General features: G+C 42.7%; 1 protein-coding gene across 2 annotated transcripts in view; it reads right to left on the bottom strand.

Annotated features, from left to right (window-relative positions):
- Nucleotides 1-10,870: 10,870 nt before the first annotated feature.
- Nucleotides 10,871-26,607, bottom strand: part of UEVLD (UEV and lactate/malate dehyrogenase domains) — a 185,250-nt gene continuing 169,513 nt past the window's right edge. For both annotated transcript variants that reach the window (XM_069223760.1, XM_069223761.1), the window contains one exon: nucleotides 10,871-14,612. In XM_069223760.1, the coding sequence (XP_069079861.1) occupies nucleotides 14,445-14,612 (168 nt within the window). In that variant the 3' untranslated portion in view covers nucleotides 10,871-14,444. The remainder of the gene's footprint in view (nucleotides 14,613-26,607) is intronic.

Raw genomic sequence — 26,607 nt, 5'->3', positions numbered from 1 at the left:
AGGACATATTGTCAGGCTGCCCCAATTCATTTTTTGGTCCAGTCAACATCAGGCAATAAAGTTTATGATAATTTATTGTTGGAGCACATCATCCAGGAATGCCAAATACATGTATCTGTTTCTCTTTGTACTGCTAAATTTCCCCCCTAAGAAAACGAAGTGTAAGTCCTTAGAGACCTTAACCTCACATACTCAGGCTCTCTCAAAATGTTGGAAATTTCCAGCATGTTATGCCTTTACTCCACTGTAGGATTCTGAGGTTTGAGGACTGGGATTATCAAAAGCGATGGTACAATCATGGCAAGTTTTAGGCTTTGAGAAGTTGGGGGATTTTTTATAATGTCCCAAATCTTATTTCATAGGACGCATTTAATCTACAATTTGACAACCAGAATGTCTCACTTTGGTTTAGTTTTACTCAGATAATTAGCTTTTTAAAAACAAAATATATTATGATGGAAGAGGGGATTCGCAAAATTGTTTTTTGTATATTTTTAACTCAGGTGGGAGCTGGAAACTGGTATCAGATATTATGACAGCAAGCTATTTAAAATGTATTATCTAATCTCCTCTATAACGTTTTTCAGACAACCAATTGTAGGTACAATATTAAGGGATGGCCCCACCTTTTTAAGGGGGCAAGCGCAAAGTGCTCCATCACATGTTGTAATCTCTCTTTGGGCTTCAAACCACGCCCATGTCATGTCAGTTTCTTTCATTGGTTTGTGTGCTTGCCTTTTAAAATCTGCTTGCTTTCATTAGTGAAAGGCATGCATAAGTCATGCCTTTTCCAGTGTTTAGCCCTCCACGAGCGCAGCGACCAAGTACTGAAAACAAACGAGGCTCTACGTTTTCCGTCTGGTTTCTGGACTACTTTTTCTCTTTTTCCGCAGCGCGATCTCGCTGGGCAGAAGTTGCACGCTTTGCATGACATCGACCCTGTTACATAGTTAATTGCACTTTTGCCAGTTACGTAGATAGTTGCACTTTTGCCGGTTACATGGATAATTGCACTTTTGTTGATAGGTTTCACTACGAGTGAACTTTTATTTCCCTTTGTGCGTCTGCTTTGCACTGATGGCAGCCGTCAGCTCGCTTATGTGAAACTCTTACTTTTCAGTTTATATGGCAAGAAAAGTCCAGTTAGTTATGTGAAACTATTTTATTTTCATTTTCAATTTATGTGGCAAGAAAAATCCGGTTAGGAGTTTACAATGCTAATTGCTCTAGCTCAAGCAAACGCGAGACCGGTTGCATTGCAAATGCTTGTTGAGATAGGCTATAGATCACTTAGAGGTGCAAATATTAAGCACATGGCATTTTTTATCAACATGGACAGCCTAATATACGCTCAATAGGCTACATAAAGTGTTTCCATTTTATCCACACCAGTGTTTTAGATGTAAAGCAAATGATGGGGCGTGGGATCATATATTTTCTTACTGCCCAATGCCTCAACAGTTTTGGGGTGGAATTTTTCATGCAATTAGTCAGTCTTTGCACACTATTGTATCCTCATCACCTAGGTTGGCGTTGTTTGATTCATCTTGTGAGGTAGATCATTTGCACAAATATCATTATTGATTCTCCAAAACTGGAGAACTGATGTGGTCCCATTATATTCCCAAACATATAACAAAATGGTTAGGACTCGTTCTTTTAAAGAAGCCTACGCCAAATGGTTGGGGGATTTACAGAGATTTAATGCAACTTGGCTTGGGTTCCCTTTACACACCATATAAAACAGCATAAGGATGGTGTTGCCCGTTGAGGCTTAGTGTTTGGATTTTGCTATTTGCTAAGACTCCCCATGAGTTGATGTGTTTATCCCCTGAAGACTCATCGCTTACTATTTCCCGACCATGGCTGACAAAAATAGTTTACAAAGGATGCAATGACTTACACTTTAACTGGTTTTATTTGAGTGTATGTCAGGAAATTAATTGGACTGTATTCCACTGATTTGAAGTTGAGGTTTTTTTGCCATTTAATATTGGTTGCTATGCGTGTTTTCAATTAGGAATTGGTTTTGCTGATTCTTTTACTCTATTGTATTGCACTGATTCGTCATTTATGATGTTACATTTTTACACTCTTATCTGGTGCTATGGAATACAGAATTGGCTTTTACTGGTCTGCTACTATATGTATTTGCACAAGGCACTTTTTTACGTTGTCACTTTACTATTGCACTTTAATATATCAATGCTGCTATTTATTTTTATAGACTTGATATTGTTGCTACATTATTTGTTGATGATAATAGGTTATTAGTAACTGTATAAAGGTAATGATGTGTTGTATCCTGCTCAAATAAAAATAATAATAAAAGGAATAAAATACTTCAATATGGATTTCTTCTGTCATCCAGGTGGCTTGGCAATAGATAATATAAAGGGAACTAATGAATGTCAATCAATCTGTGTCTTATAGTTTGGTATATGTACCAGCTACAAATCAATCAATTTATCAGAAGATTTGTAGAGTGCTACTTGCTACCAGTGAGGGTATCCAGGTGCTGGCAGGGTCCAGTTGATTTGACAAATAGTCAGGTCTTCAGGGACTTTTGGGACTCTGAAGAGATTGGGAGGGCCGTACATGAAAGGGTAGCTTGTTCCATGTCTTCGCTGCTAGGTAGGAGAAGGAGCGACTCCACATCTGCTACGTTTGATTCAGGGGGTGAGGGTTAGAGAAAGGGATGGAAATTCAGGCAGTGGTTCAAGTAGGCGGGTCTGCAGTTGTGTAGGGCTTTGTATACATGTGTCAGGAGCCTAAACTGGCATCTTTTCTGTACAAGGAGCCAGTGGAACTCCCTGAGGTAGGGGGTGATGTAGGTTAATCTAGGGAGAGCCAGGTCAAGTCTGACTGACATTGTGCATGGCTGTAGTCATCCAAGGAGGTGAGATGTGATCCCTGCATATAGTGCGTTGCTGTACTCCAGTCAGCTGGAGATGAAAGCCTGGGTGATGGTGCATCTTGAGCTGTGGGGCAGCCATTTAAATATCTTATGAAGCATGCAGAGGATGAAGAAGCAGGAGGGGAAGACGGCCTTGACCTGCATTGGCATGGTTAGCTTGTTGTCCAGAATGATGCCTACGGTTCTAACGTGGTCAATGCAGGTTGGAGTAGGTTCGAGCTCTGTGGGCCACCAGAAAACGTTCCATGGGGAGCTTTGTTTTCAGAAAATCAGTACCTATGTCTTGGTGTTGAGCTTCATGCAGCTGTCCTTCATCCAGTTGGCGATGTCGGTCATGCAGTTGTGGAAGTTGGGGCTGTCCTCGGAGAGGATGAGTTGAGTGTTGTTGGTGTAAGATATGATGTTGAGTCCATGGGTTTTGGCGATACTGAGCAGCGGTGTCAATTAAGTGATGAAGAGGGTGTGGCTGAGCAACGGTCCTTGGGGTACTCCAGAGATGATTTCCTTGGGTACGGATGTGAAGGGGAAGGCAGAAGGACTGTGTTGTTCCAGTGAGGAAAAAGGTGATCCTTCTGAGAGCAGCTCCTGGGATGTCTATGTTGTGCAGCCTTGTGATGACTGTTTGCTGCGAGTATCGAAGATTCAAGGCCATCATGTTTGTAGATGACAATTGGCTCGTAGATTGCTCAATTATGGCCTTATTAGATTGAGAAGCTGCAGATGAGGCTAAATCCTTGAGTCTGCCCGATGGAGAGTCTGATTTTTCCTTGTAGGAGACTGGAGTCATTCATTAGCACTATATGGATCAGGGGACTCTAAATGATTCCTTGTGGGTGTGGAAAATGTGCACATGACCACCAGCCACACAGCAACAACAGCACATCAGATGAACAATCCTTTGGCATGGGTTTCCAAAGGATGTGGGACCCCTTCACATAAACTGGGAAAGTTGGTGGTGCATGAGGGATCTGGTGTCCTCGATGAATAAACAGCCCAAAACCTGGTGTATTAAAGGGGCACTGACCACACAAAGAAAAACCAGGCATGAGCCGCCAAATCACTCATTAATAAGAACATTTTGAAAATGTTTTAGACCCAGTATTTAGGCTCAGTATAAGCCCAATCTCCATCAGCGAGGGGGAATAATTGTTAATAAAATAATTTAAAGCAGAATTATATTCCTAATTTTATTCCTATGCCAGGACTTTGAGAAAGCAACATCAGATTTAGATCATTGCCTCCACAAAGCTGAGAAAAGACTTGAGCAGGTTGAAACCTCCATTGCCAAAGCACGTGAACAAGAAAGGATAACATAATTGGAGAGACATTTCACAAGCTTATTGGAAAAGCTGGAAGACAACGAAGATGATCCTAGAAGGAGCCAAGTTAAACCAACAATTAACATCTCTCCTGACACTCCAATAGATCTCTAGCTGTGGAGCATCCAAAGAAACAAAGAAACATAGACAATTGAAATCTTTGCATGTTGACTTTCCAACATAAAATATGTGGTGGGCCACCTGCCCCGGTGTGGCCTGGCCGAGCCTTCTCTAGTGCACCAACGTAGCTTGACCACATAAAGTACAGTAACAAGAACAAGTTAATCTTACATTTTGAATTTTTATATGTTCACTGTGGTCACAATTAAAGATATTTTCATGCATGAGAAGAAGCCAGTTAGCAGTAGTGTTCCTAGGTAGATAAGGAGCTCCTTTCGAGCAGCAACTTAAGGAGCATACATAATATCTTTAGCAAATTATGGGTTTTCATCACATATTTACTCTTCAAAAAAGAACCAAATATTGATCCAACTTGCAGTTCCCAAGATGATAGACTTATTAATACTGTCAAAAAATGTCCAGGGCCTAAGCACCCTGGTAAAAAGATTGCGTTTGTTGAAGTACCCTTGCTGTGAGAATCTCTCAGAGAATCTTGCCTACTAGAAAAAGATACAAAGTCTCCATTGATTAGTTCCCTAGTCACTTTTACACAATGCAACCTCAAAGGTGAAAGTGGTGTCAGTCTTCCTATAAAGATATCTATAACTCGGATCTGCAACTATAGACAGTGCAAATAGGATGGCAGGAAACACAGGAGGCACAAACAATCACAACATAACGGTCTTCTGTATCTATGGACCTTGTGAGGTTAAAAAAAAACTCTTTTACCTCCCAGGTCTCCACAATCACCACTGTAAAAGAAGACCTATTAGTCATTGGGGCCGCTTTAATACAATATTAAATTCTACTGAAAACAGGTCAATCTACAGATAGGGATTATTCCAAAGTCCCAAATCACTAGAAGGTAAGATTGAGGACCTGGGCCTACACAATGTTTGATAGCTACAACAACCCCAGGAAAGGGACTATGGGGGTCAGAAGACCGCGGAGGCCATTCTGACTTTCCCGCTGGGCCGGCGGGCGCCCGCCAAGGGAGCACCCGCCGGCCCAGCGGGAAAGGCCCTGCAGGGGTGCGACGGGTGCAGTTGCACCCGTCGCGATTTTCACTGTCTGATATGCAGACAGTGAAAATCATGCTGGGGCCCTGTTAGGGGGCCCCACGACACCCGTTCCCGCCATCCTGTTCCTGGCGGTCAAAACCGCCAGAAACAGGCTGGCGGGAAGGGGGTCGGAATCTCCAGCAGCGCCGCCATGGAGGTTCAGCCCAGGCAGGGGAAATTCGGCGGGAAACCGCCGGATCCCCTTTTATGACCGCGGCTTTACCACCGCGGTCAGAATGGGCACTGAAGCACCGCCAGCCTGTTGCCGGTGCTTCCGTTGCCCGCGGCCCTGGCGGTCAAGGACCGCCAGGGTCAGAATGAGGCCCCATATGTCCTGCTCCAGATCTCACTCCAGAATCTACATTTGTCTTGTGAATAGAGCAACCTTTGACCTGGTCCTAGATGCCACATTAGGTGTAGGAATCTTGATACACCACTCCCCAATTAGCTTGTCAATGAGGAGACAAAATTCTAAACCTCCAAAAGATAGACAATGGGGCAGGTTTAAGAGCCCCTTGCGCCATCTAATGACACATTAGTGTCATTTTTTTAAATCTAATGTGGCATTAGATGGCCACAAACGTTGTACCATATTTACAAAGTGGTGCAATACATGCCATTGCGCCACAATGTAACCCTTTGCGCTGCATCATGCATGCGTCATGCATAATGTATAGGGTTCCCCATTGGGGGGGGTGAAAAAGTGGTGCACAGAAATCTAACAGATTTCTTTGCTTCTTTTTTGTGGCACCTTTAAAGCCAGCTAAGAACATGCATTAAAAGGAGGCACACAATTATGCATAATGGGCCTCAATGGGCTTTGCAAGATTAGCGTAAACATTTTTTATGCTAATCCTGCAAAGCACCAAACTAGCATCAAACATTTTGACACTAGTTCCCTAACTACTGCCACGGTGCTTTGTAACTTAAATACAGTGCACACATGGTGGCATTAGAGGAGCACTAAAGGGTGCAAGGAAAGTGGCGTTGCCCTGGGTGCTTGCCACATTTCTTAAATCTGGCCCTATGTTGCCTCTATGAAGACCCATCCCGGCCCCACCTTAAATGATTTATAATAAAGTATGCTGAAGGCTACTTTTTCTTCACGAGCATCATCCCAAATCATCACAATGATTTAGGCAGGTGCTCCCTGCTACTTTTCGTTTTGGAGGTCGCTGGGACATGCCATGGTTCAGCAGAATTAATTCCACAAAGATGAACTTCCTCCTGTGATTCTCTACATGGCTCAAACTCTCCCACTAAGATGTATATAAATGCATATTATTTTAGTCTGGGGAACTAGTCTACGTAGAGTGGTAAAATCACATTATTAAAAACAAATCCTAGAGCGAGGACTAGGATTTCCAGAACTGTCTAGAAATTTAGAAGCAGCCCACATTTGCTCAGCCCTAGACTAGATGGGTGAATCATAAAAGAAGACCAGAAGCATAGCTGATAATCTCGGAATGATAGTCCTAGATCTCCTTAAAACACTTACGGTGCCAAACAACATGTTACAGAGTGCATTGTAGCAGTACTCTTCCGGCTACAACGATTCTCCTTAATCAATGAAATAACCTGGTAAAAAGCAAAAAAGTGATGCCTTTCCCATCCAGATTAACTCCACTAAATTCAAACTCAATTTTATTCTGGGATTTAATGACCCATAATTTATCAATCAGAGCAACCCGGCCCAGAAAAGCTAAAAGGTTTCACATAGAATGGCGAGTGAAAGGTAATACTAATTGCTCTAGATGGATACATACAAACTAATGTAAACTCTACACTGGATGGGTTCAAGTGAGAAATGCATATAGCACAGTAAAGGCCTGGCTCCTCTAAATCTGTTATTGTCACAAGCCTTCATACTTATGGATCTTCCTGTGAAGATATCACATAAACCAAACACACTCTCTTATTATTATCAAATTTATTTTTAGGGAAAATTACAGCTGGCTCAATTCTGCGAGCAGGAAGCCTCACTCCCAAGAGGGAATGAGCAGTCCAAAATATGGCACAATTTGGTGATGCAGAAGTTATTAGCTATCATTTTGGATAGGATAGAAATCTGGAAGCCATTTAAAACACATATAATAGGCATTATTGAGAATTCCAGAACAGGTTCCAGATTTAGTAATAATGGCTGAAATGCACAGAATGTAAGACTCCACAGTTGAGGAAAAGAGACGAGACATTGATGCAGGATGATTTGCAAGTTAGGGGTGATTTGACTGTTGTTTAGCAAGCACAGGGCTTCTTAACACTCATTTTTTCACTTGCTATTGTCAAATGTGGCGGAAGGAACTGACTTTCAAAATGAGAAACACCAGAAGGACATTATGCACCTTATACTGTAGTGTTTGACTCTGTAAAACAGGCATTGGGAACATTCTTACTCCCTTCCCCATTACCTTGGATTCACTGGTTTCATTTAATGTATAATGTACACCTATGCGGTTAGCTTATCTAGTACTTTGTTCTCTTTCTTCTTTGTCTTTTTCCTGGGAGCCACAGCCCCGAGATATTGTTATGACTTTCTTTGTCCCTTCTCCCCCTCCATTATTACTGTTGCACTTGGTTTAACCCAAAGTTCTGTAAATAAAGTGTTAACAAACAAATAAATAAAGGAAATATGTTTTCTGTGTTTCCAAATGCGTGGCCATATGCCAGTAATCGCTCTCACTGTAGTTCTCCTTTTTATCAACCTGCAGTGTATAATCCATCTGCACTCAGTATGGTTTGATCACTTTCTACAGTAAAGAGCACACAGACACATCCTTGTTTACTTGATCTCAACGTCACAGCAGGGGGCTTAAAAAATGTCCACATTTCAGAGTGAGCCCTTAGCACATTTGAACCGCAGCTTAAGTGTTGATTAAGTTACATAGTATTTGATTTTTTCAATAAATCTGTCCCCTATATTACTTGGCACTCTGACTACACACACAGGTCTAAATTTAACCTATATGTGTAAAAACAATAGGTAGAACAGGAAGGAAAGAGACTTTTTATTCCTGTAATTCAAAGCAGACTTGCTTGTCTGATGGCAAACAGTCTAGCCCAGGAAGCCATCATGAACATGTGAAAGCAGTGTACAATGTCATGTAAAAGCTCCATCAGAAATGCTTTTCAGTATTTTAAACAACACTAGCATACTAGAAAACCCAGGATCTACCAGACCTTTAAAGAAAATACAACGATGTGTCCAGTGCTTGCAAAAAGCACACAGCAGATACACTTCAGTAAAAAAAACATCACCCTTCCATCAAAGGACTTGCTTCTAAAAAGTAAGAAATAAATGTGCAATGTGATTCCAAGTCCGGATTTTCAACCTTCACTGGAAATAGGAGAACTGAGGTTTATTACTTTAGCAAGGTGTGTTACTGTATTGGGATTTACACAGCATTTTCCATACCCCACGGCAATCCTAAAGTGCTCTGACTGTGTTATTTATACAGAGCTTCATAACCCTGGTAAGGTTACGAAGCATGCTAATTCACTTTAGTGTTCTCTGTAACTTTAGAAGTAAATGGTTGAAAATATGTTGTTTGTAGATTGGCCCAATGAGGAATATGTAACTTTAGAAGTAAATGGTTGAAAGTATGTTGTTTGTAGATTGGCCCAATGAAGAATATGTTTTGATATTTATGAAGTTTTAAACAATATGGTGGCAGCACAGAGTGCCCAATGTAGCTGCACATAAGCATGGAGTGTAAAATGAAGTTCAGCACAGGATCATAACAGGAGGTCAAAAGTCAAAAAGGCAGGGGTCCAGCATGAGGGGGCAAATTGTTTGCTTCCTCAAAGTCATCATAATGTGGAATGTTTTGAAGTCCTTGACAACATTGCATCAGAACCAAATAGGACCACAGTAGTACTGGTGTTGAGGAAGGAGCTGGTATCATCTAAGACTGGGGGCTATGCTTTGGTTAATTCATAGGGAGATGTAGGCCTTACGCAGGCTGACATTGACTTTGGATCAGAAATAGGCATCAGAACTGGATGTAGATTAGTTGCTGCTGTAGTTGGGAGCGGCAATGGGGCAATTGGCACCGGAATGCCCTCTGGTGCTGGAGTGGAGGCTTGTTCCAGCACTGAAAGGAGCCAGAAGGGGACGCAAAGGTGTCAGTAAGCACCAAAGAAGGTTGCACTGGTAGAAGTACAACTGGGTCCCCCTGCGGCTCAATGGGTCCCGGAAGCGCTAAAGAATGAGTCAGCATCTCCTTGATAGTCTCACTCCACTGTGAGGTAGACAATGGCATGGGACACTCAGAGTGCACCAAGACCAGCCTCGGAATGGCTCAGTTTGATGATAGTTACTTTGCTAGTTTCTTTGGAATGCCAACTGCACAACCTCCCACCCCCCACGCAGGGGTGGCACAAAGGGGACAAATCTCACTTGCTCTTTTAGTGTTTATAGTGAGATTTGGATTTGACTTACCTGAAGGTTGGGAGGAAGACTGGAACTTCTTTAGGCCCATTGTTTCAAGTATGATCTATTAAATTGAATATGTTCTGCGATTCAGAGTTTGGTTTCACCCTTTTGTGTTCATCAGGGAGCATGTGTCACCCAACTCAGAATCATATCCAGAACCTAGGCATTACAGGCAGACGTTGTGTGGATCCATGACTGACATCTACTTCCTGTAACCCTGTGGTCTTTGGTGGAGAAACCTTCTTGCACACTTTTATAAATTGTTTTTGTGCTGGTATCACTGACAAAGCAGGGAGCAGAGCTTTTGATCCACGTCAAAGAGCACAGCAATAAAGAAATGGATGTCAGCATGCAGCATTACTCCTGAATGCATCTCAGGGCTGTCACTTCTGGATGCGGTGCAAGACTGCTTTGGAGTTTGATAGCACCACCGGCAGAGATGTAAAAGCAAATGCTTTGAAAAACACAGATGCAGTCTGGCTTTTGCAGGTTTTAAAAGAAGGTGAGGAATTTGTGGTTAGAAGTATCCATCAGAAAAAATGTACTATCACGAGCTAAGCTTTTTAATTGATTGTTGCTAAACATTTTGTGGAAAGCAAGGAGAAGATTTCTCAGTGAAGATTTCAGGTTGACGAAGTGATTCACTTTATGACCAAAGAAGTTGACAACACAATTGTTACTTCAAAATGAATGCTAGTGTGACAGACTGGAACCAAGTACGTTTGCATGAATTTAATGAGATGCAAAACACTGTGGCTTTTCTTTGAAAGTATTATCTTGGCATAGCTAGTACGTTGGACCATTTTGTGGGCAATTAGTTATTAATGAGATAAATCTTCACTGAAAGGAAACAGACCAGCGTTTCTTTAAATTAACGTGTTACTGGGGTTGTGCTGATGCAAAGGATGTGAGATAAATGAAAAAAAACAGAAGATGCACTTTTTTCCAGCCTTGAAAATATCTGAACGTGTGAGCAAAGCTTTTGTGGGTAAGACATTGGCAGACTGCCAGGCTGAAGCATTTTTAAAAAAACTTTTTTATTAAGAATCAATCATTTGGTTACCCAAGGTATTGTGATAGATGAACATCATATTTACATGTGTAATTGTTTTGTATTTGTTTATTAAAAATGTATAGTCATTTTAAAACATTACTTCTGATGAAGAGAGGTAACACAGACATGAAACACACGGAACATGATTATTGACATGCACACTAGAATGTTTTGAATGTAAAGGTTTTTAAAATGTTATTACTTAAAGACGATAATTAACAAATTCATTGAGGAATCGACTACCGCTTTGATGCAAAATTGGTTTGTCTTACCATGACAAAAGTATTGATTTTTAGTATAGTTTGGTGTCTCTGAGATATTTATCAGAGTAACAGCTATAAATGCAAATGTTTAAAACGACTTCATTTTACTAATACCCTCTTTGACCCTGTATTCGCTGTAATAAATAATAAGAAAGAAACAACAAATACTGGAAGACATTTCTATAGATCAGGCCCCGAGAGCTACAACCCGTCTGAATGACAGTGCTACACCAGCTGCAAAGATTTTCTTTTGAAACAGTTACGAGGTGCAGTAAAGGTCTTATTCTTTACATTTACAAAATTCAAGCAGCCAGACAATTCCACTGCAGCCTTACATGAAAAGATGGTGACCAACCATACAATAGAGCCACGTCTCCCTTATAAAATATACAGCACATACAAATTGCGTACAAGGTCTAGTGCCATTGATATCTACTTTGTTTGCAGGCACACGTTGCATCAACAAGGCAGAAAACGTTACAACAGTACGTTTAATGAGGAAAAAGGCAATATACAGTAAATTGTTATGGATGGAATATACCTGGAAGAGTATGACACATTCAAGACATTTTCTGGATCATTGATCGTGCATACCAGTTTGTGAAAACATTATATCTGTTCTGTCACATCCAATAAGACAATTTTGACTTTGTGTTTCATTACACCAGACTGAGTTGTAATTTACATTTACAATGATTGTCTCTTTCGCTCCCCTATGTAAGGGTGACACATCACATCTTCCCAGATAAATTAAAGACAAATTGTCAAAAGTTAGTCTTTTCTTATATCATTAGGCATAAACAGGAATGAAGACTTTATGAATCCTGCAAGATGGAAGCAGGTGGTGCAATAGCGGGAGCTTGGTATGGCATTCATCTTTTTTTGCATGTAGATTCACTGTGTACAAATATTCATGTTTGGTGAAAAACAATATATGTTTTTAAACTCTAAAACTGTTTGTAGGAATGCAATCTATGTAATTCTATTGAGCTCCAAATTCAACTCCAAAAATCAATTGTTTAATTATGAATGCACTAGGTAAGGCACCGAGCATTAAGCTGCTTTTCTCCCTCCACTATAACTTGGGACTGCCTAGACTTTTACTAATGAAAGCATTGGATGGTATTTTATACATGTACATAATCATATCACAAACCATTTAACAAGTAGTGCATTTTATACACTTAGCATTTTACAAAATGTAGCCCTTTAAGAACCTGTAGCTCTTTAAACACACACACAACCTGCTAAGCCACCAATCAACCAAGAATTGTACTTTTTGTGTGAATTTTACTGATCTGACTATGCTTCAGGAAACAGTTTAGATGGGGTTTATGACAGACCCTTTTGCACCACGACGAACTTCAGAGTAATGCACAGCATAAATATTGACTGTCAGAAGGCCCTTAGGTTTAAAATGTGTAACTGAGAAATTACTTTAAACAACATTGCTGCAAACTGCTTGTTCTAAGTACGTTGAGAGGTACTCTTAATCTGAGACAGTGTAACAGTGTAATTTATTTTCTGCCACAAGGACACCTTAACAAGAAGGCCATGCTTTATGATGTACTTGATGGAAGATACATTATGAAGAACCTTTAAAAGGTGACCTTTGTGACCTATGCTCTGGCAAACATTACAGCAAGCTCTTCTAGAGCTATGTTGTATATGGTGACTGCAGAGGATGTCTTCCTGTGAACAAGGGTGCTATTGCTTAAGGAGATTATTGTACACCGTAAATGTTGAGCAATATAAACACCTAGAACTTGGGTTTCATATACCAAGTAGGAAAAAGGCTACAGTATAATGTAGCACAAATTATCCATGGAACTTTATTGCTATCGCAGTCACATGGAAAAATACTCAACCAACCACCCATACTGAACACAGATGACAAAAAGAAATCGGAGGTCGAAGGGCTCATACTAAGTGTTTCAGATTCCTTCTGCACAAGAACCCACGGGTGCATGGTTTGTTTATTTTAAAACTGTTATAAAACACTACTGTTGCATGAAAACCTTATATGTCCTGTATATACACACATTTTCTCGAAAATGTTGCCAAGAAAATAAAACACATTCGAAAGCAGTATGATACAGGCAGAGTGGTACCTTGCTGGTGATTAACTTGATTTGTAGCATCTAATGTAGTTAATACATTATTTCTTATTCAGGAACATTTTAGCACTTCAAACGCAAACCAAATAAATTACACATTTCTGGGGGTGCATCCCCAGAAACACCACAAGATAATAAACAAAACAAAAAATGTTATAGTGAATTTTTGTAGATGATCTTAATGGTCACACAAGAATATGTCAACATTGTGATCAACTAAAGATCATTTAATGATTACAACAGGCATAAGAACCAGTTTTTGGTAACAGTTCAGTTGTTTCATTAAATACACTGAACTATGGCCTGTCTTTTGAGTCTGGTCTTCTGTGCTTCACACTGTGCAAGTTTCTGTGATACATGTAGTTATTCCCCGATCTGAGAGAAAAGGCAGACAGCAATCAAAGAATAGCAACATTTTTTAACTTCACGCTCTTTCTGATATTATTATATTGAGTCACAATGGAGGTTAGTGTCTACAATGACTATAGCAGCGTTCCTGGATTTGCATAGCTGGAAGGAAAATGCATGTAAAAGCTATAATTGTCTCTATTGCTTTTGAGAACAACATAATTGTAGCTACTACTGGAAGATAGAAAGGTGCATATTTACATCTGTAAGGAAACTAGCCACATTACAGGAGTCCTTTACTATACAGGAATTAAAAATAGTTCTTGTCTTTGGCTTACCAAGATGCAGCTTAATAAATTCATTAAAAGTAGTATATTACATTTTTCTAGAGCAAGCTCTTAAAGTTTTAATTGAGTAGTGAATATTTAGAATGAAATTCATCTAAATGTCAATGAAGACTTACTACAAAGAATAAGTCCCCTCTTTTTTAGGAAGAAAGGGGATACGTACCACTGACTTCAAATCATATACTAGTGTCTCAACACATCATAACATACATAAACTAAAAAATGTACAAGTTTATTAAACTGCATCTATTACAGCAATTTATCCATTTCTTTTACTGGACTAACCATTAACTTTGAGTTCCAGAGCAGCGTGCTGCTCATCATAAAGTTCATCAATACCTTGTCAGGTGTAGTAAGCACTATATAAATGCAATGCAATTACAATAACAGTGTCTTTAGAACAATGGGACGGCCGTCATGTGTCCTGGCAAGGGATACCCTGAAATTGTACGTAAAAAATAATTTAAAGTCTCAGTTGCTGCTGTAGTGCATGCATTGTTGCTGCGCTGCTTTGCAGTTTCTGGATCACAGCATCGTCGTTTAGTGGAGTTCTAACAATTTCTAAAACTCCACTACTTCCAAGCACACAAGGAAGGCTTAAAAACACATCAGTATTTATATTACAATATCCCTGAAAAAAGTAAAAGAGAGAGGATAAGTACAAACATCGTGATAATAGTACATTTGAATCAATAGAAAACTTTAAGGTGACATTTCACCTAATGGATGAAGATTTTAGAAAACCAAGGTATGTGCACTTCCGACAGGCATGCGAAAGAGAGCACTGACCTATGTAAATATGAGTAACGTTATAAGTTATATGTTAAAAAAATACAAAGGTACAGCTTCTTGCAAAGAATAAAGAGAGGCAAGAAATGTCAAGACGAGGACTCTTCCTAACACACCGATGATGCGTTAGGTGACAAACATTACATGGATTTAGTGTTATTAAAAGCAAAGCAACAATCAAAAGCATTTTACACAATATCCAACAAACACATTTACACAAAGTATCACAATATTTATACGCTTGTAGAGAACACAAGGGAGTAGGGAGGTAACAAAAGTGCAATTAGTTCCACTCATCAAGTCCAACTGTATGGACATCCCACATTACGAAAAATGTGTATTACACTGGTTCAGTGCATCAAAGGAGAAATTTGTATTAAGAGAAAACACTTTTACGCCTGCAAAATGTCATCTTCAAAACTGGAATACCTTATTGCTAGGTCAATTTTAAAGTAGATCCTGACTCCTTGATCCTTGGCTTGTGGTCTAAGGGTCATTTATACTAAGACAATCCACAGTCCCCTGCAGAGAACCACTCTTGGAATTTGTAAAACGATGACAAATCAAAATACAGACACTCACCCCAACAGTCAAAGGATAGCTTTCTCTCTCGATTAATACCTAAGCTCATTACAGTAAAGGAGAGATTTGTATAAAACGTGACTAACGTATTTCCCTGATATTCAAATAACCCCTCTGACAGGATATAAAATGAGACACATAGGCTGCCCTGGTCGTCAAGGAGACATGAATAAGTCAACAACAATACATTATCTCCAAGGTTAAAATGACTTCCATATCTACATCACAGTATATGGCTTTAAACATCAGTCTTGACACCTATTTTACCATTGACATAATATAGGTTTATAGACCAGCAGGTCCTTTAAAGTGTTTCGCTTACTACCTGACAGACAGCATCGCAACTTTCTCTGTGTGCTCTGAGAAGCTACTGACAATTGGCGGTTTTAATGTTTGGGTGGTTGAGAAAAAGATGCACAAGACTTGATTCAGCTCTGTGATACACATGCTCTGCATAAATTGTGAAGCAGTAGCCTTCCCAAATGGTGCCAAGGGTGTGGCTGATGAAGATGCCTGAAACAAACTTCTTAAGACTGCTTGGCCCACCATATCCTCCTGGCAACCTAATATGTCCACACAATAGTGTTTGCTAAAAGTGTGTGGGGTTAATAAGGTGTCCTCTTTGCATGTGTAAACTAGTGAGATGTTAGCTAAGAAAGCCATTGTTGCCACTCTCTTAGAATGTGTCCTGGGGGAACAGGTAGGGCTTTTTAGCTTTGTGTTAGCAGGGTTGGATGTACTTGACTATCTATTGGGGTATGCCAGCCTTTGAGATGATAGGTTTCAAAGGCTACAGAGAGCTGGTCAGACTAGGGGAAGGACTTCTTCCTGTCACTAGAACACATGAGAGCTCAATTAACATCTAAGGTCTGAAGGGATGTTTCTATTACTGAGTCTGACTGCAGAAGGAAGACTGGAAGCTCTATGTATGACTGAGTTGGAAAGGTGCTACTAATGTTGGGAAGAAAGTTAGGACTAGTTCTGAGAACAACCCTACCTCTGTGAACCTCAATGAAAGGCTCTTGCAGGGCAAGTACTTGTAGCTCACTGATGCATCTAAGAGATGTTATGGCTACTAAGAATGCTACTTTCCACATAAGGAACTGTAAAGGGCAAGAGAGAGATCAATGGGTGTACCCATGAGTCTTGTGAGGACAAGAGTGAGGTTCCATACAGAGGCAAGTGGGATTGTGGGAGGTATACTCTCTTGTGACCTTTCATGAATATTTTAACTACTGGATATAATATATAACACAATAGTAGAAAACCTTTTTCACTTTACAGCCTAGCAGGCCCACGTGGTAGGACAACATACATCACACATACCACCAAGCATTACTATGAGAGATCAAAATAGACAATTCTAAGACCTCAGGGGCCAAACTGCTAGGTTGAGCATTCTGTGATCTGGGTGTATAATTTTGTCTCAGCACTGCATGAGAAGGTCTGGACTGATTGGAAGCTTTTAGAGGGTGTTGAAGGCCACCTTGAGGAGCAATGAGTACCAAGGCTATCTGACCAAGGTTGGGGCCACCAGGATAAGTGTGAAGGACATTTGCCTAATCTTCCTTACAATGTACGGAGGAATGGGAAAGAAGGAAAAGTGTTGGAAACATCCCAGACAATTATTTTGTAGTTCTTTGCCAAAGGTCTGTAGATGCTATCTGGAGGAAAACAGGTCTATCTGTGGAGTTCAAATACATAGCATTGCAAGCATTCTCTGATCACCTTTTGTATGTTTAATGGGCCACCTTAAGTAGCCAAGAGTATGCAAGTCCTTTGCTCATTGTGCCACACGCAACCAAGGAAAACCTGACTGAAGAGCCCCAATCATGGCAATACCGGTCTTGGGTTGCTTGTGTTTTGGTTTTGGACCTGGCCTGGCAGTTCGGGCTGGTCTGTTCTTAAAAGAGCTGGGTCAAGACTGATTTGCATGTGGTTGGGTCTAATCTGAGTGGTATGGTGGACAAACGAGTGATGAGATGTAATGCCACCGAGCAAATGACAGTGGGTAAATTTACTGCAAGCATCCTCCCATCACCTTTTGTGTGTTTGATATACTGGCCTAAGTGGGCAAGATTATGCCCATCAAAACACATGGAGAGAGTATGAGGGAGACAAGGGAAATTAGGAGGAACACAACCGTACTCAGCTCCCTAAATATATATATAACCAAAACTCACACTAAGAAGTACGGGGTTCTCTTGTAAACCAAGGAATAGACGTCAAGGGTACAATTTGTGCCCTTGGTTCCTCGTGATACTCTGTTAGAGGGAAGAGGTCAGTATGAGGTTAGTGAGCAGTGAGAGGAAATGGGGGAATTTCCTTTACGGACTAGGCAGACTAGGTGGTCTGCAGAACAGTGGCAACTGGAACTGGACTGGACCCTGGTGTTGGCCTCTTACTGAGAAACTGTGAATCTCTAAGTGCCTCCCCTGAGGTCCTGTGAGGCTTTAGAAGTGTACTCAAGTGGAGGATTGGGACTTAAAGGACTAAGGTGGTCATTACAACCTCAGCGGTCTTTTTACAAGACCGCCGAGGGACCGCCGTGCGGAAGACCGCCTGTAGTGGCGGTTTGCCGCTTGGCGTATTATGACTGTTGGCTGCTCTCCGTCCTTTTTCCGACGGAGAGCCGCCAACAGCCATACTGGCGGGCGGCGGGGAAGTGGAGGTTGCTCTACCTTCACCGCCACGCCAACAGAACACCGCCCACCGAATCACGTCCTGTGATTCGGTGTGGCGGTGTTCTGTTGGCGGTGTGGTGTCGGCGGAGCAGCCCCCATGGCTCCCATCCCCTCCCGGAGGATCGACCGAACAGGTAAGTCGATTGTCCGTTAGGGGAGGGAGGTGGGGGGGTGTTGTGTGTTGTGTGGGTGCATGGGGGTGTGCGTCTGTGTATGTAGAGGGGGTGTGTGAGTGCGTGTATGCTTGCGGCGGTGTTGAGTGTATTGGGAATGAGTGCGTGTATGTCTGTGGGTATGTCTGTATGGATGTGTGCGTGTATGTTTGTATGTGGGTGTGCGTGTCTGACTGTGTGTGTGGATGTAGGCTTGTATGTCGGTGTGTGTGCGTCTTGGTGGTGCCTGCATGCGTGTCGTGTGTGTGTGTGTGTGAGTTCTGTGATGTTGGGGGTCAGGGTGGGGAGGGGGGCCCTGCCACCTTTGGGGGGTGGCAGGAGTGGTGGGGGGCGTAGGGGAGGGAGTCGGGTGGGGGAGACCCCTATCTGTGCCAGGGAAGGAATTCCCTGGCACTGATAGTGCTTACCGCCATGGATTTCATGGCGGTTCCAACTGCAGGAAATCCACGGCGGTAAGCCGGGTCAAAATACCGCTGGCGGTATAGTGACGGCCGCCGGGCTGGAGACCCAGGTCTCCAGCCCGGCGGGCGGAACGGAGAACCGGCGGATGACCATGGCAGTATCTGCCATGGTCATAATAAAAAAAAAAAGACCGCCAGCCTGTTGGCGGTCTTACCGCCGCTTCTCCGCCTTCCGCCAGGGTCATAATGACCCCCTAAGTCAGAAGGTCAAATCTTCAACCAGCATAAACCTGGTTGGCATGTGACCTGCGCTTCAGCGAGGTCAGCCCTAATTTGCACCTAGGTAATGGTCTATCGTGATTAACGGCTATCATTGGCACTTTGTGCTTTCTGGTGTTATTTCTACTTGAAACTTTACAATTTACGTCTCCAGTTCCCTTTCTCATATTTTTGTCAATTCAGTGTCTCCCAATTAAATTTTACTCTATATTGCTAAGTTGGCTTAGGTTTTTTATCGTTTTGCATTTTGACTTTATTAGTATATTGGTACTGCATAAAAACTTTACACATTGCTTTAAGTTAAGCCTCTATGCTCTATCTTATCCCTACCAGCAGGTTGAGCTCATCTTAATTTAATGACTTTGATGGTTCACCCTGACCAGCATTGTGATTTTTTTCTTGAGGTGGGTAGTCATCTACCCCAAATAATAATCCAATTTCTGACAGGGCCACACTCCGTGGGCAGTGATATTGTCAAGATGCACCCTCATCACGACCCCCGACCTGCGAGAGAGGCATCTGTGGTAATGGTAATCTGGGGAGAGTCTGCCCTGCAACAGATTTTTACTGTTACACCACTGAACACATGATTAGCACTGGCCTTTGCCAAAACTAGATCTATCCAGTACTTGTAAAAATTGAGCTGAAAGGTATTCTTGTAACAGGCACATGTGAAGCCCGTTGTGGGATAAAACGGCAATGCAGGAGGCAAGCACTCCTAGGAGGCACATTATGATTCTGATGCAAGTTGTCAATTGGGCTGTGAAAAAAGGAAGCAGCAGCTGAAACGCGAAAACACTGTTGATTGGGGTAGAATTCTTGTATGGGCTGAAGTTAATAGTTGGTGGCATTTAAGATGAACCCCAGGCTCTGTAGGAGGGAGATTGCAGCTTGAGTGTGAGCTAGACACTGTAGAGGTAGGGGAAGAACTGAATACCACCCTTCTATAAATGAGCCGCCACCATGGCTTAGGGCTTAATAAACACCTTTGCAGCAGTGGTGAACCCCAAATGGAGTACTTTGAATTGGTGGTGGTGTCCACTTACCACAAAGCAAAGGCATAAACGGTGGGCAGTGCAGATAAGTAAATGAAGGCCACCCCCAATACAGGAGCCACCTCTAACCTTGCCCTTGTTGCTACCCCTGTAATCCCTTTCCACCTGTGGGTGGAAGGACTGCTGGTGTCCTTAATAAGACTGCAATTTATCGGGAGAAGTGGGCTTTGCTCCTCCTCTCGACTATGTTTCCAAAAGGATCCCCCTGCAGCTGGAGTTTGAAGGCACCCTTGGATTCCACAATCTCAAGTGTCCTTCTTGACTTTTTCCAGTATATCATCAACTTGGGGCCCAAAAATATGTACCTCATCAAATGGGAGGATGAGGGGATGCTGCTGGATCTACAGCGTAAGCCCAGGAATGTGAAGACAGGTGTGAGGCATGAGGGAGGCAGTAGTGTTAACGCCTTGAGCAACTGTGGCATCAAGAGTACAACAAATGTTGGTGCTTGTCTTGCTCTCGGACGGTATCTCCTTCTCCTCTCTTCCTAACCTCCTCTGGAAAGTACTTTATGAGCTCCGTCATCGCTTCCCTTTGTGACCTCATGTACTGAGAGAGGAGCCCACAGAGTTTGCTACATGCTAGTGGGTAACTGCCCTTAGAGACAACCTCTTACCTGCTGCATCTATCCTCTTGCTATCCTTGTCAGGTGGTAGGGCATCACCTATAGCCTGAGCAGAGGCCCTTATGCAAGCAGTATGAGCCTACGGGGATTTGTGTGAAACGTGGCCCGTGGTGTATACAGTGCCACTGGATGCGAGTCTATACTTCTCAAAGCTTGGTGTTACTGCCTCGGCCTTTAAATGTTCCTTAAATGGTCTCAGAGGCGGATTGTAATACTTTGAGTAGTTGTAGGAACTGCACCGTCTGCTCTGATTTGGAGAGAATCTTCCTCATGGAGGCAGTGCATGTTCACCGAACTGCAGGCTGTGGCCCACTGAATTACCTTATTGTAGACCATGGGATTACTGGGGAGGGTGGGGGGGAATACTCTGATGGGATGGTGGTCCAGATCTGGGTGGGGTGACACTTGGGGGTTAGTCGACATTGTAGTCGTCCCTGAGCCATCTGTGGGCATGGATCAAACGGATGGTCATAAGGATCAGTAGAATGAGAGACTGCCTGGTCAGAATAATTATGTGGGGAACCATAAGGTGACTCTGGGAGAAGCAGAAAGGGTAATGTGTGTGGCAGTGGAAGTAGAAAAGGTGGCTGTAGAGGAAGAGGCCAAACATAGAGGGAGGATTAGTACCCTGTCTCTATCCTCTTTGGTGCTGGTTCTGGTAGTACTTTTGAAATTGGCTATTCCTTAAAGGCAAGCCTTCTTCTGCGAGGCAGAGTCTCTGCTGTCTTTAGCAGAGAAGGTTTTGCCAAGATTTTCCTGGTGATAGGATGGATGCAGAGGCCTTCTCGTTTGGCTTCTAGCTCTTCTGGTAGCCTCTGCAGGATGAGCATCTCACATTGCTCAGCTCCAACTGTAGATAGTGCTTTTATCATCAATGGGATTTTTGAGCATCAAAGGCTTCAGTGCTTTTGTGATGCCTCTTGTTTAGAGCAAGGCTAATTGGCACTCTTCTGCTGTGTATGGCTCATGAGGAATGATGATTTTTTTAGATTCTTCTTTGGTCTTGAAGCCTTTTCTCTTAGTTAACAGGAGCCTGAAGGCGGCGGAGGTCCTCGAGTAGGTAGTCTTTTGTGTGCAAGGCTTGATGCCTAACTCCAGTAGTAACAGTTCCCTACCTCAGCATGAGACAGACTGTGAAACTTCAAGTGAGTGTCAAAGCAGAATGGCATACTTATAACCAGGGCTCTGGTCTTGGTCGAGGGTCGCCGGCCCCATGTATTCTTCCTCCTTGAGTTCACAGACGCTAGAGGACACCAACTCCAGAGATTGTGAGGCTTTGGCAGCAGGTATTTCGGAGTGATTGAAATCTTCTCCTTTGTCTGCACAGTAGGCATCCAGTTCGCCAAAGATATTGGGGGACTCGGAGGACCATTGCTGGTGCATTTTGCAGTATGCCCAATGGCTCTCAGTTCAATACAATAAGGATTTCTTGGAGCTGAAGGTGAGGCAGGGCTTGAAGGAGTAGTTGTTGTGGTCTGGAGAAAGGCAGAAGTTGCAGCTATTGTCTTGGTCAGATCATAGGTACGTACCATGACACTGGGGACAGCTATGGGATGGTACCAATTACATCACCCGTCGCACTGCATTCTCTGGAGTCAAAGCACAATGGTGGGCATGTGGTCCCCGAAGGATGCCGGCCCAGAGTGCTGGTTGTCTGTCATCACAGGATGTCCATCGAAAACACAAGGTAAGTTGTCACATGTGGCAGACTACTTCTTCCGAATTGTTGTGTTGAATACTTATCGGTGAACCTGGAAAACGTGTGAAACTTGTAGCCCTCTCAGTATATGCCCAAACGCAAAGCTTAAAAAATACAGTCTAGCAGAGTTGGTGCCCACGTGCATTGTCCAATCTTCTAAGAAAAACAACCTGCAAACTTCTGAGCCCAACACGAAAAGGCAGGAGAATGCAGAGCATGTATCTGCAGGAACACATGCTCCGAAAATATGTATTCCTTTGCAGACACATAAACCATTGTATGGAAAGCTTGCACAAATGCATGGCTTGTCAAAGTTGTTATGTCTTCTCCGTGCTCACTGCCAAGGCCTGGAACTCTCTTCCTGAAGAACTACAATCAAGCCCAATTCTTATGCTTCCAAAAGCGTTTCAAAAACTCAGCTGTTTTGCAATTTATTATGATTTTTTGTTCTTTGCAGCCCCTTTAAATCTCTTATTTAGTGCCAGATTATCCCTTCTTGGTAATTGCTGCGTTTAACAATCCGTAAATCAATTATTTAACACTAACATCCCAAAGTATTTCAAAACTACCTTAATTTCATATTTTCAACTAAATATTCACTAAAACATGCACAAAAAAACACCATGTGCCCGCAATCTTCCTTTGGTCTTTGAGTACACAAGCACCAGATAAAACTGAAATGTTCAAGTAATACAGCAAAGAGAGTCAGCACTTAGCCACACCCACCACATAAAGGGAGCCACACTTAAACATGAAGATATTTAGATGCCATGAACTCCCACTGTAAGTAATGCAATTATACTAACCTGGTAAAAGCAAAGGTCAAGAAAACCAGTCTAGGCCTGAGTGGTTTGAGAATCCTTTATGGTGGATGTGCCTGTGTAGAGCTCCCACACTCTGCCTGCTAATTTGAACATCCATTAAGCAAATAAGTGAAAGCGGCGAAGTAGCTGCTCCTAGTGAAAGCACAGCAGATCAAGAAAAGTGACCAGCTGCCCACGCTACCTCGAGCCCTTTGGGTAGGAGGAGGGAAGCACAACGCCACTAACTGCCAAGATGATGATGGGAAGTACTCAACTGCAAAGGAGAGCCTAAAACATCGAGTCCCCAAACTAACTCACATAAGAGCAAAACAACAACCTTCCTGCAGAGAGCGTTGCCCAGCGGAATCATGTGGGAACCTGAAGTGGTGATGAAAGGGCGACTGGCACTGAATCCACATGGTGCCCAGAGTTTAAGACAGAGCTGGTGTTGACGCTCGCTAAGCTAACAGAGACAGGTGTGCAGTTTCCCCTGGTATGCCCTGTAAGAATGGGAGACTGACTGGCAGATTAGTGGTGGGCTATCACTCAGACCCAAGAAGGCAGAGAGCAAGAAACTGGTGCTGACACCCACTGCGCATGCAAGACAGACTGCACTGGGCCTATGGTGCGGATGTGAGGCAGCTCTGTGGCCCAATAATGATCCCCTATGGCTACTCTGAGCCACATGGAATTCTGAATGGAGCCTAGTAAGAAGTATAGCATAAAGATGCAGGTTGAACGGGTGTTAAATGATCATGATAGTGCAACAGACTTCTCAGGAGCAGGGAGATCCTTTAAACTGGACCTTGAGCAGGGGCGAGTAGCAGCATGCCAAGATGTGGGAGAACAGATAGTTGGAAGAAAGAGCAGGAGCCTCAGTTTGCAAGAGACTAATGCAACAAACCACTTTCCAGTGTGAGGCACAAAAACTGTACTCCTTATGTTGGAATCACCTAGGTAGGATTCGCTCCAGTAGAATGAATGAAGGAATGCCTTAAAGGTCCCATAAATAGGACCCATATCTTAGAAAGCAAAATAGGAGAAGTGGACTGCAACATCAGCCTCCTGTGCCAAAACGCCAGGATCTTAAGAATGTGGTGGTTGGAGTGACTGAGGCAGAAGGACATATATCTGATTTGGAGGACTCACTCAAAACTTTACAAGAAAAAGCAGCCACAGTGATGACCACTACACAGAACCTGATGGAACTGGTGGAAGATGTGGAGTAGCATGCCCACCACTGTAACTTACACATCATGTGATTCTCAGTGGGCAGCTGAAGGCACACAACCTAATTGTTCTTGGAAACATGGATCAAAAGCCTGCTCCCAGAGCAATGCTTTGCCTCATACTTTGTAGTGGAAAGAGCATACTGTGCCCAGGCGCAGAAGGCCCAAATATACTGGGGGGCCAAGTACAGGGGGTGGGTGTGGTGAGCAAAAGATCAATGGATTTAACCCAGATCTGTGACGTGGGTCCTGTTCTCACTGTGCCACCGGATTCAAGCTGGCCTGACTGATGAAGGGTGATGCTCTGAATCCGGTTCCACAATGCTTATTTTCGGTCCAGGGAGGACCTGGACTGGCAGTTTGGGCTGTACTGTTCCCATGGGGGAACAGGGTCAAGACTGATTTGCATAAGGCTGGGTCCAAACTGTGGTGGCATTGTGAGCAGAAGAACAATGAATTAAACCCAGATCTGTGACATGGGGTGAGTGTTTGAAAGGTTTCAGCACTCCGTCCATCATCCTTTTGTGTTGCTAAAGTTGCCGTGAATGGAAAGGGTATGCCCAGACATGGGTCTAGTGCTTACTGGATTCAAGCTAGCAAACACAGCACATGCTGCCCAGGCGCAACCACATGCAGTAACGCCAGGGATTAATCCTGCAACTGTACATTCGATCATGGGTAAACTACTCGCCAAACGAGAAGGGATTGCATTTGGGTTAGCTCAAAAAATAAATGCATTGGAAGCAGTATTTCCCCATACAGGACCTCAGAATAAGCATAGAATATTAACTAAGTGCTTGCCATTTGGAGCATGGTATCTGCCATGCTCTATCCTACCGCACACAGTACACCGACACTTGCCAATCTACTGGATGTGTTAAAACAAATTCCAGATGAATAAGGAGCTGTCCCGGTCCTGGAGATGGGGATTCAACTTATGGGCAATTTTGCCACTGTATCTTCAATTAAATTAGGTAACCTTAAAGGGGAAGCAGTTGCACTAGCAGTGCACATGCAGCTCAAGGACGTTCCTCCACAAGATCAAGAACATAAGCTGCCAAAGAGTATCGCAGAGACCTACTCTAGTAATGGTCGAGACAGTCTGGGGGCCAGACCCACAAAACCACAGTTTCAGGATAAATCTAATAAAGATTCTACCAAGCAAGCTCCTGAGTGTTCTAAAAAACGCTGGGATAAAAAACAACAAACACCTAACAAAGAAAGGGGAGAATTTCCGCATATGAAGACCCCACATGCTAGATATAACCTCAGAAACAGAGACAATATAAAAACGCCTGACAGATATCAATATACTGATAAACGCCAATCTCGTTCCTTTCAGGACTCACTGGAAAAATGCAGGGAGATAGGTGGGCAGTCAGAGCAAAGGACAGAGTATGTGAAACCGACACAGGAATCACAACGCTCTACAGAAGTTTTTGTTAATAAAAGAAGAGAAACTTCCCCAACACAAACCCCAATTCAAAAAGAAAAAAATGGCAGCAATTGTGATTCGTCATGCCACTCAAGAAGAGGGCTCTATTGAAGAACAAGAAATGGGCACTAGCTCTGCTAGACAGCACAGCAGAGGTCGCAATAGTTCGCCGGTATCTTCAAGAGCTTCTGGAGGTGAAAGTAACTGCTGACTTCATACAAGCTGAAACTGCGGACATGCGTGTCTCCACGCCTGATAGGGTGTACAAAGTAACTTTACAGTTAGAAGGAGACACTGAACGCACAATTGACGCAATCTTTTGGGACCGCGTCATAAATATATATGATACTCTATACATTATAGAAATATATTATAGAAAGATATTGGCCACCAGAATTTGTCCATACTTGCTTATATGGGGAAGATGTTATCAAACCTTCTTTCTCGCCCCTTGTTCCTGATGAGCTCGCAGAATCCTATGCCATTGATTGGGCATTGGCGCAGGCACCCGCGTTATATCGCAACCATGTAGGGTGGGAGAAAGATTCCCAATATCACGTAATTCCAATAAAAAAGAATCAACCTTAACCTCAACTCAGTATCCGATAAAACATGATGCTAAAGCTCCTGTGAGGGAAATCCTTTTGTACAGAATAGTCTTAGACTACAGACATTCAAACAGTCATACACACATATGCTATAAAAAACTCACACAGCACTTATAAACAACATAGTGCGTACAAAAATACAAAACAACACTGGATATTTCCAATGGTTTCTTCCGCCAAAATATAGCACCTAAGAGTAGAGACCTAACAAGTTTCAGCATACTAGGCTCCCAGAAAAAAATTCTGTAATTTACCACAGGAGTC

The sequence above is a fragment of the Pleurodeles waltl genome, chromosome 3_1 (genome assembly GCF_031143425.1).
Source record: "Pleurodeles waltl isolate 20211129_DDA chromosome 3_1, aPleWal1.hap1.20221129, whole genome shotgun sequence".
Lineage (NCBI taxonomy): Eukaryota > Metazoa > Chordata > Amphibia > Caudata > Salamandridae > Pleurodeles > Pleurodeles waltl.
Note: the sequence above shows the minus strand (reverse complement) of the source record. Positions and strands in the feature narration are given on the sequence as shown.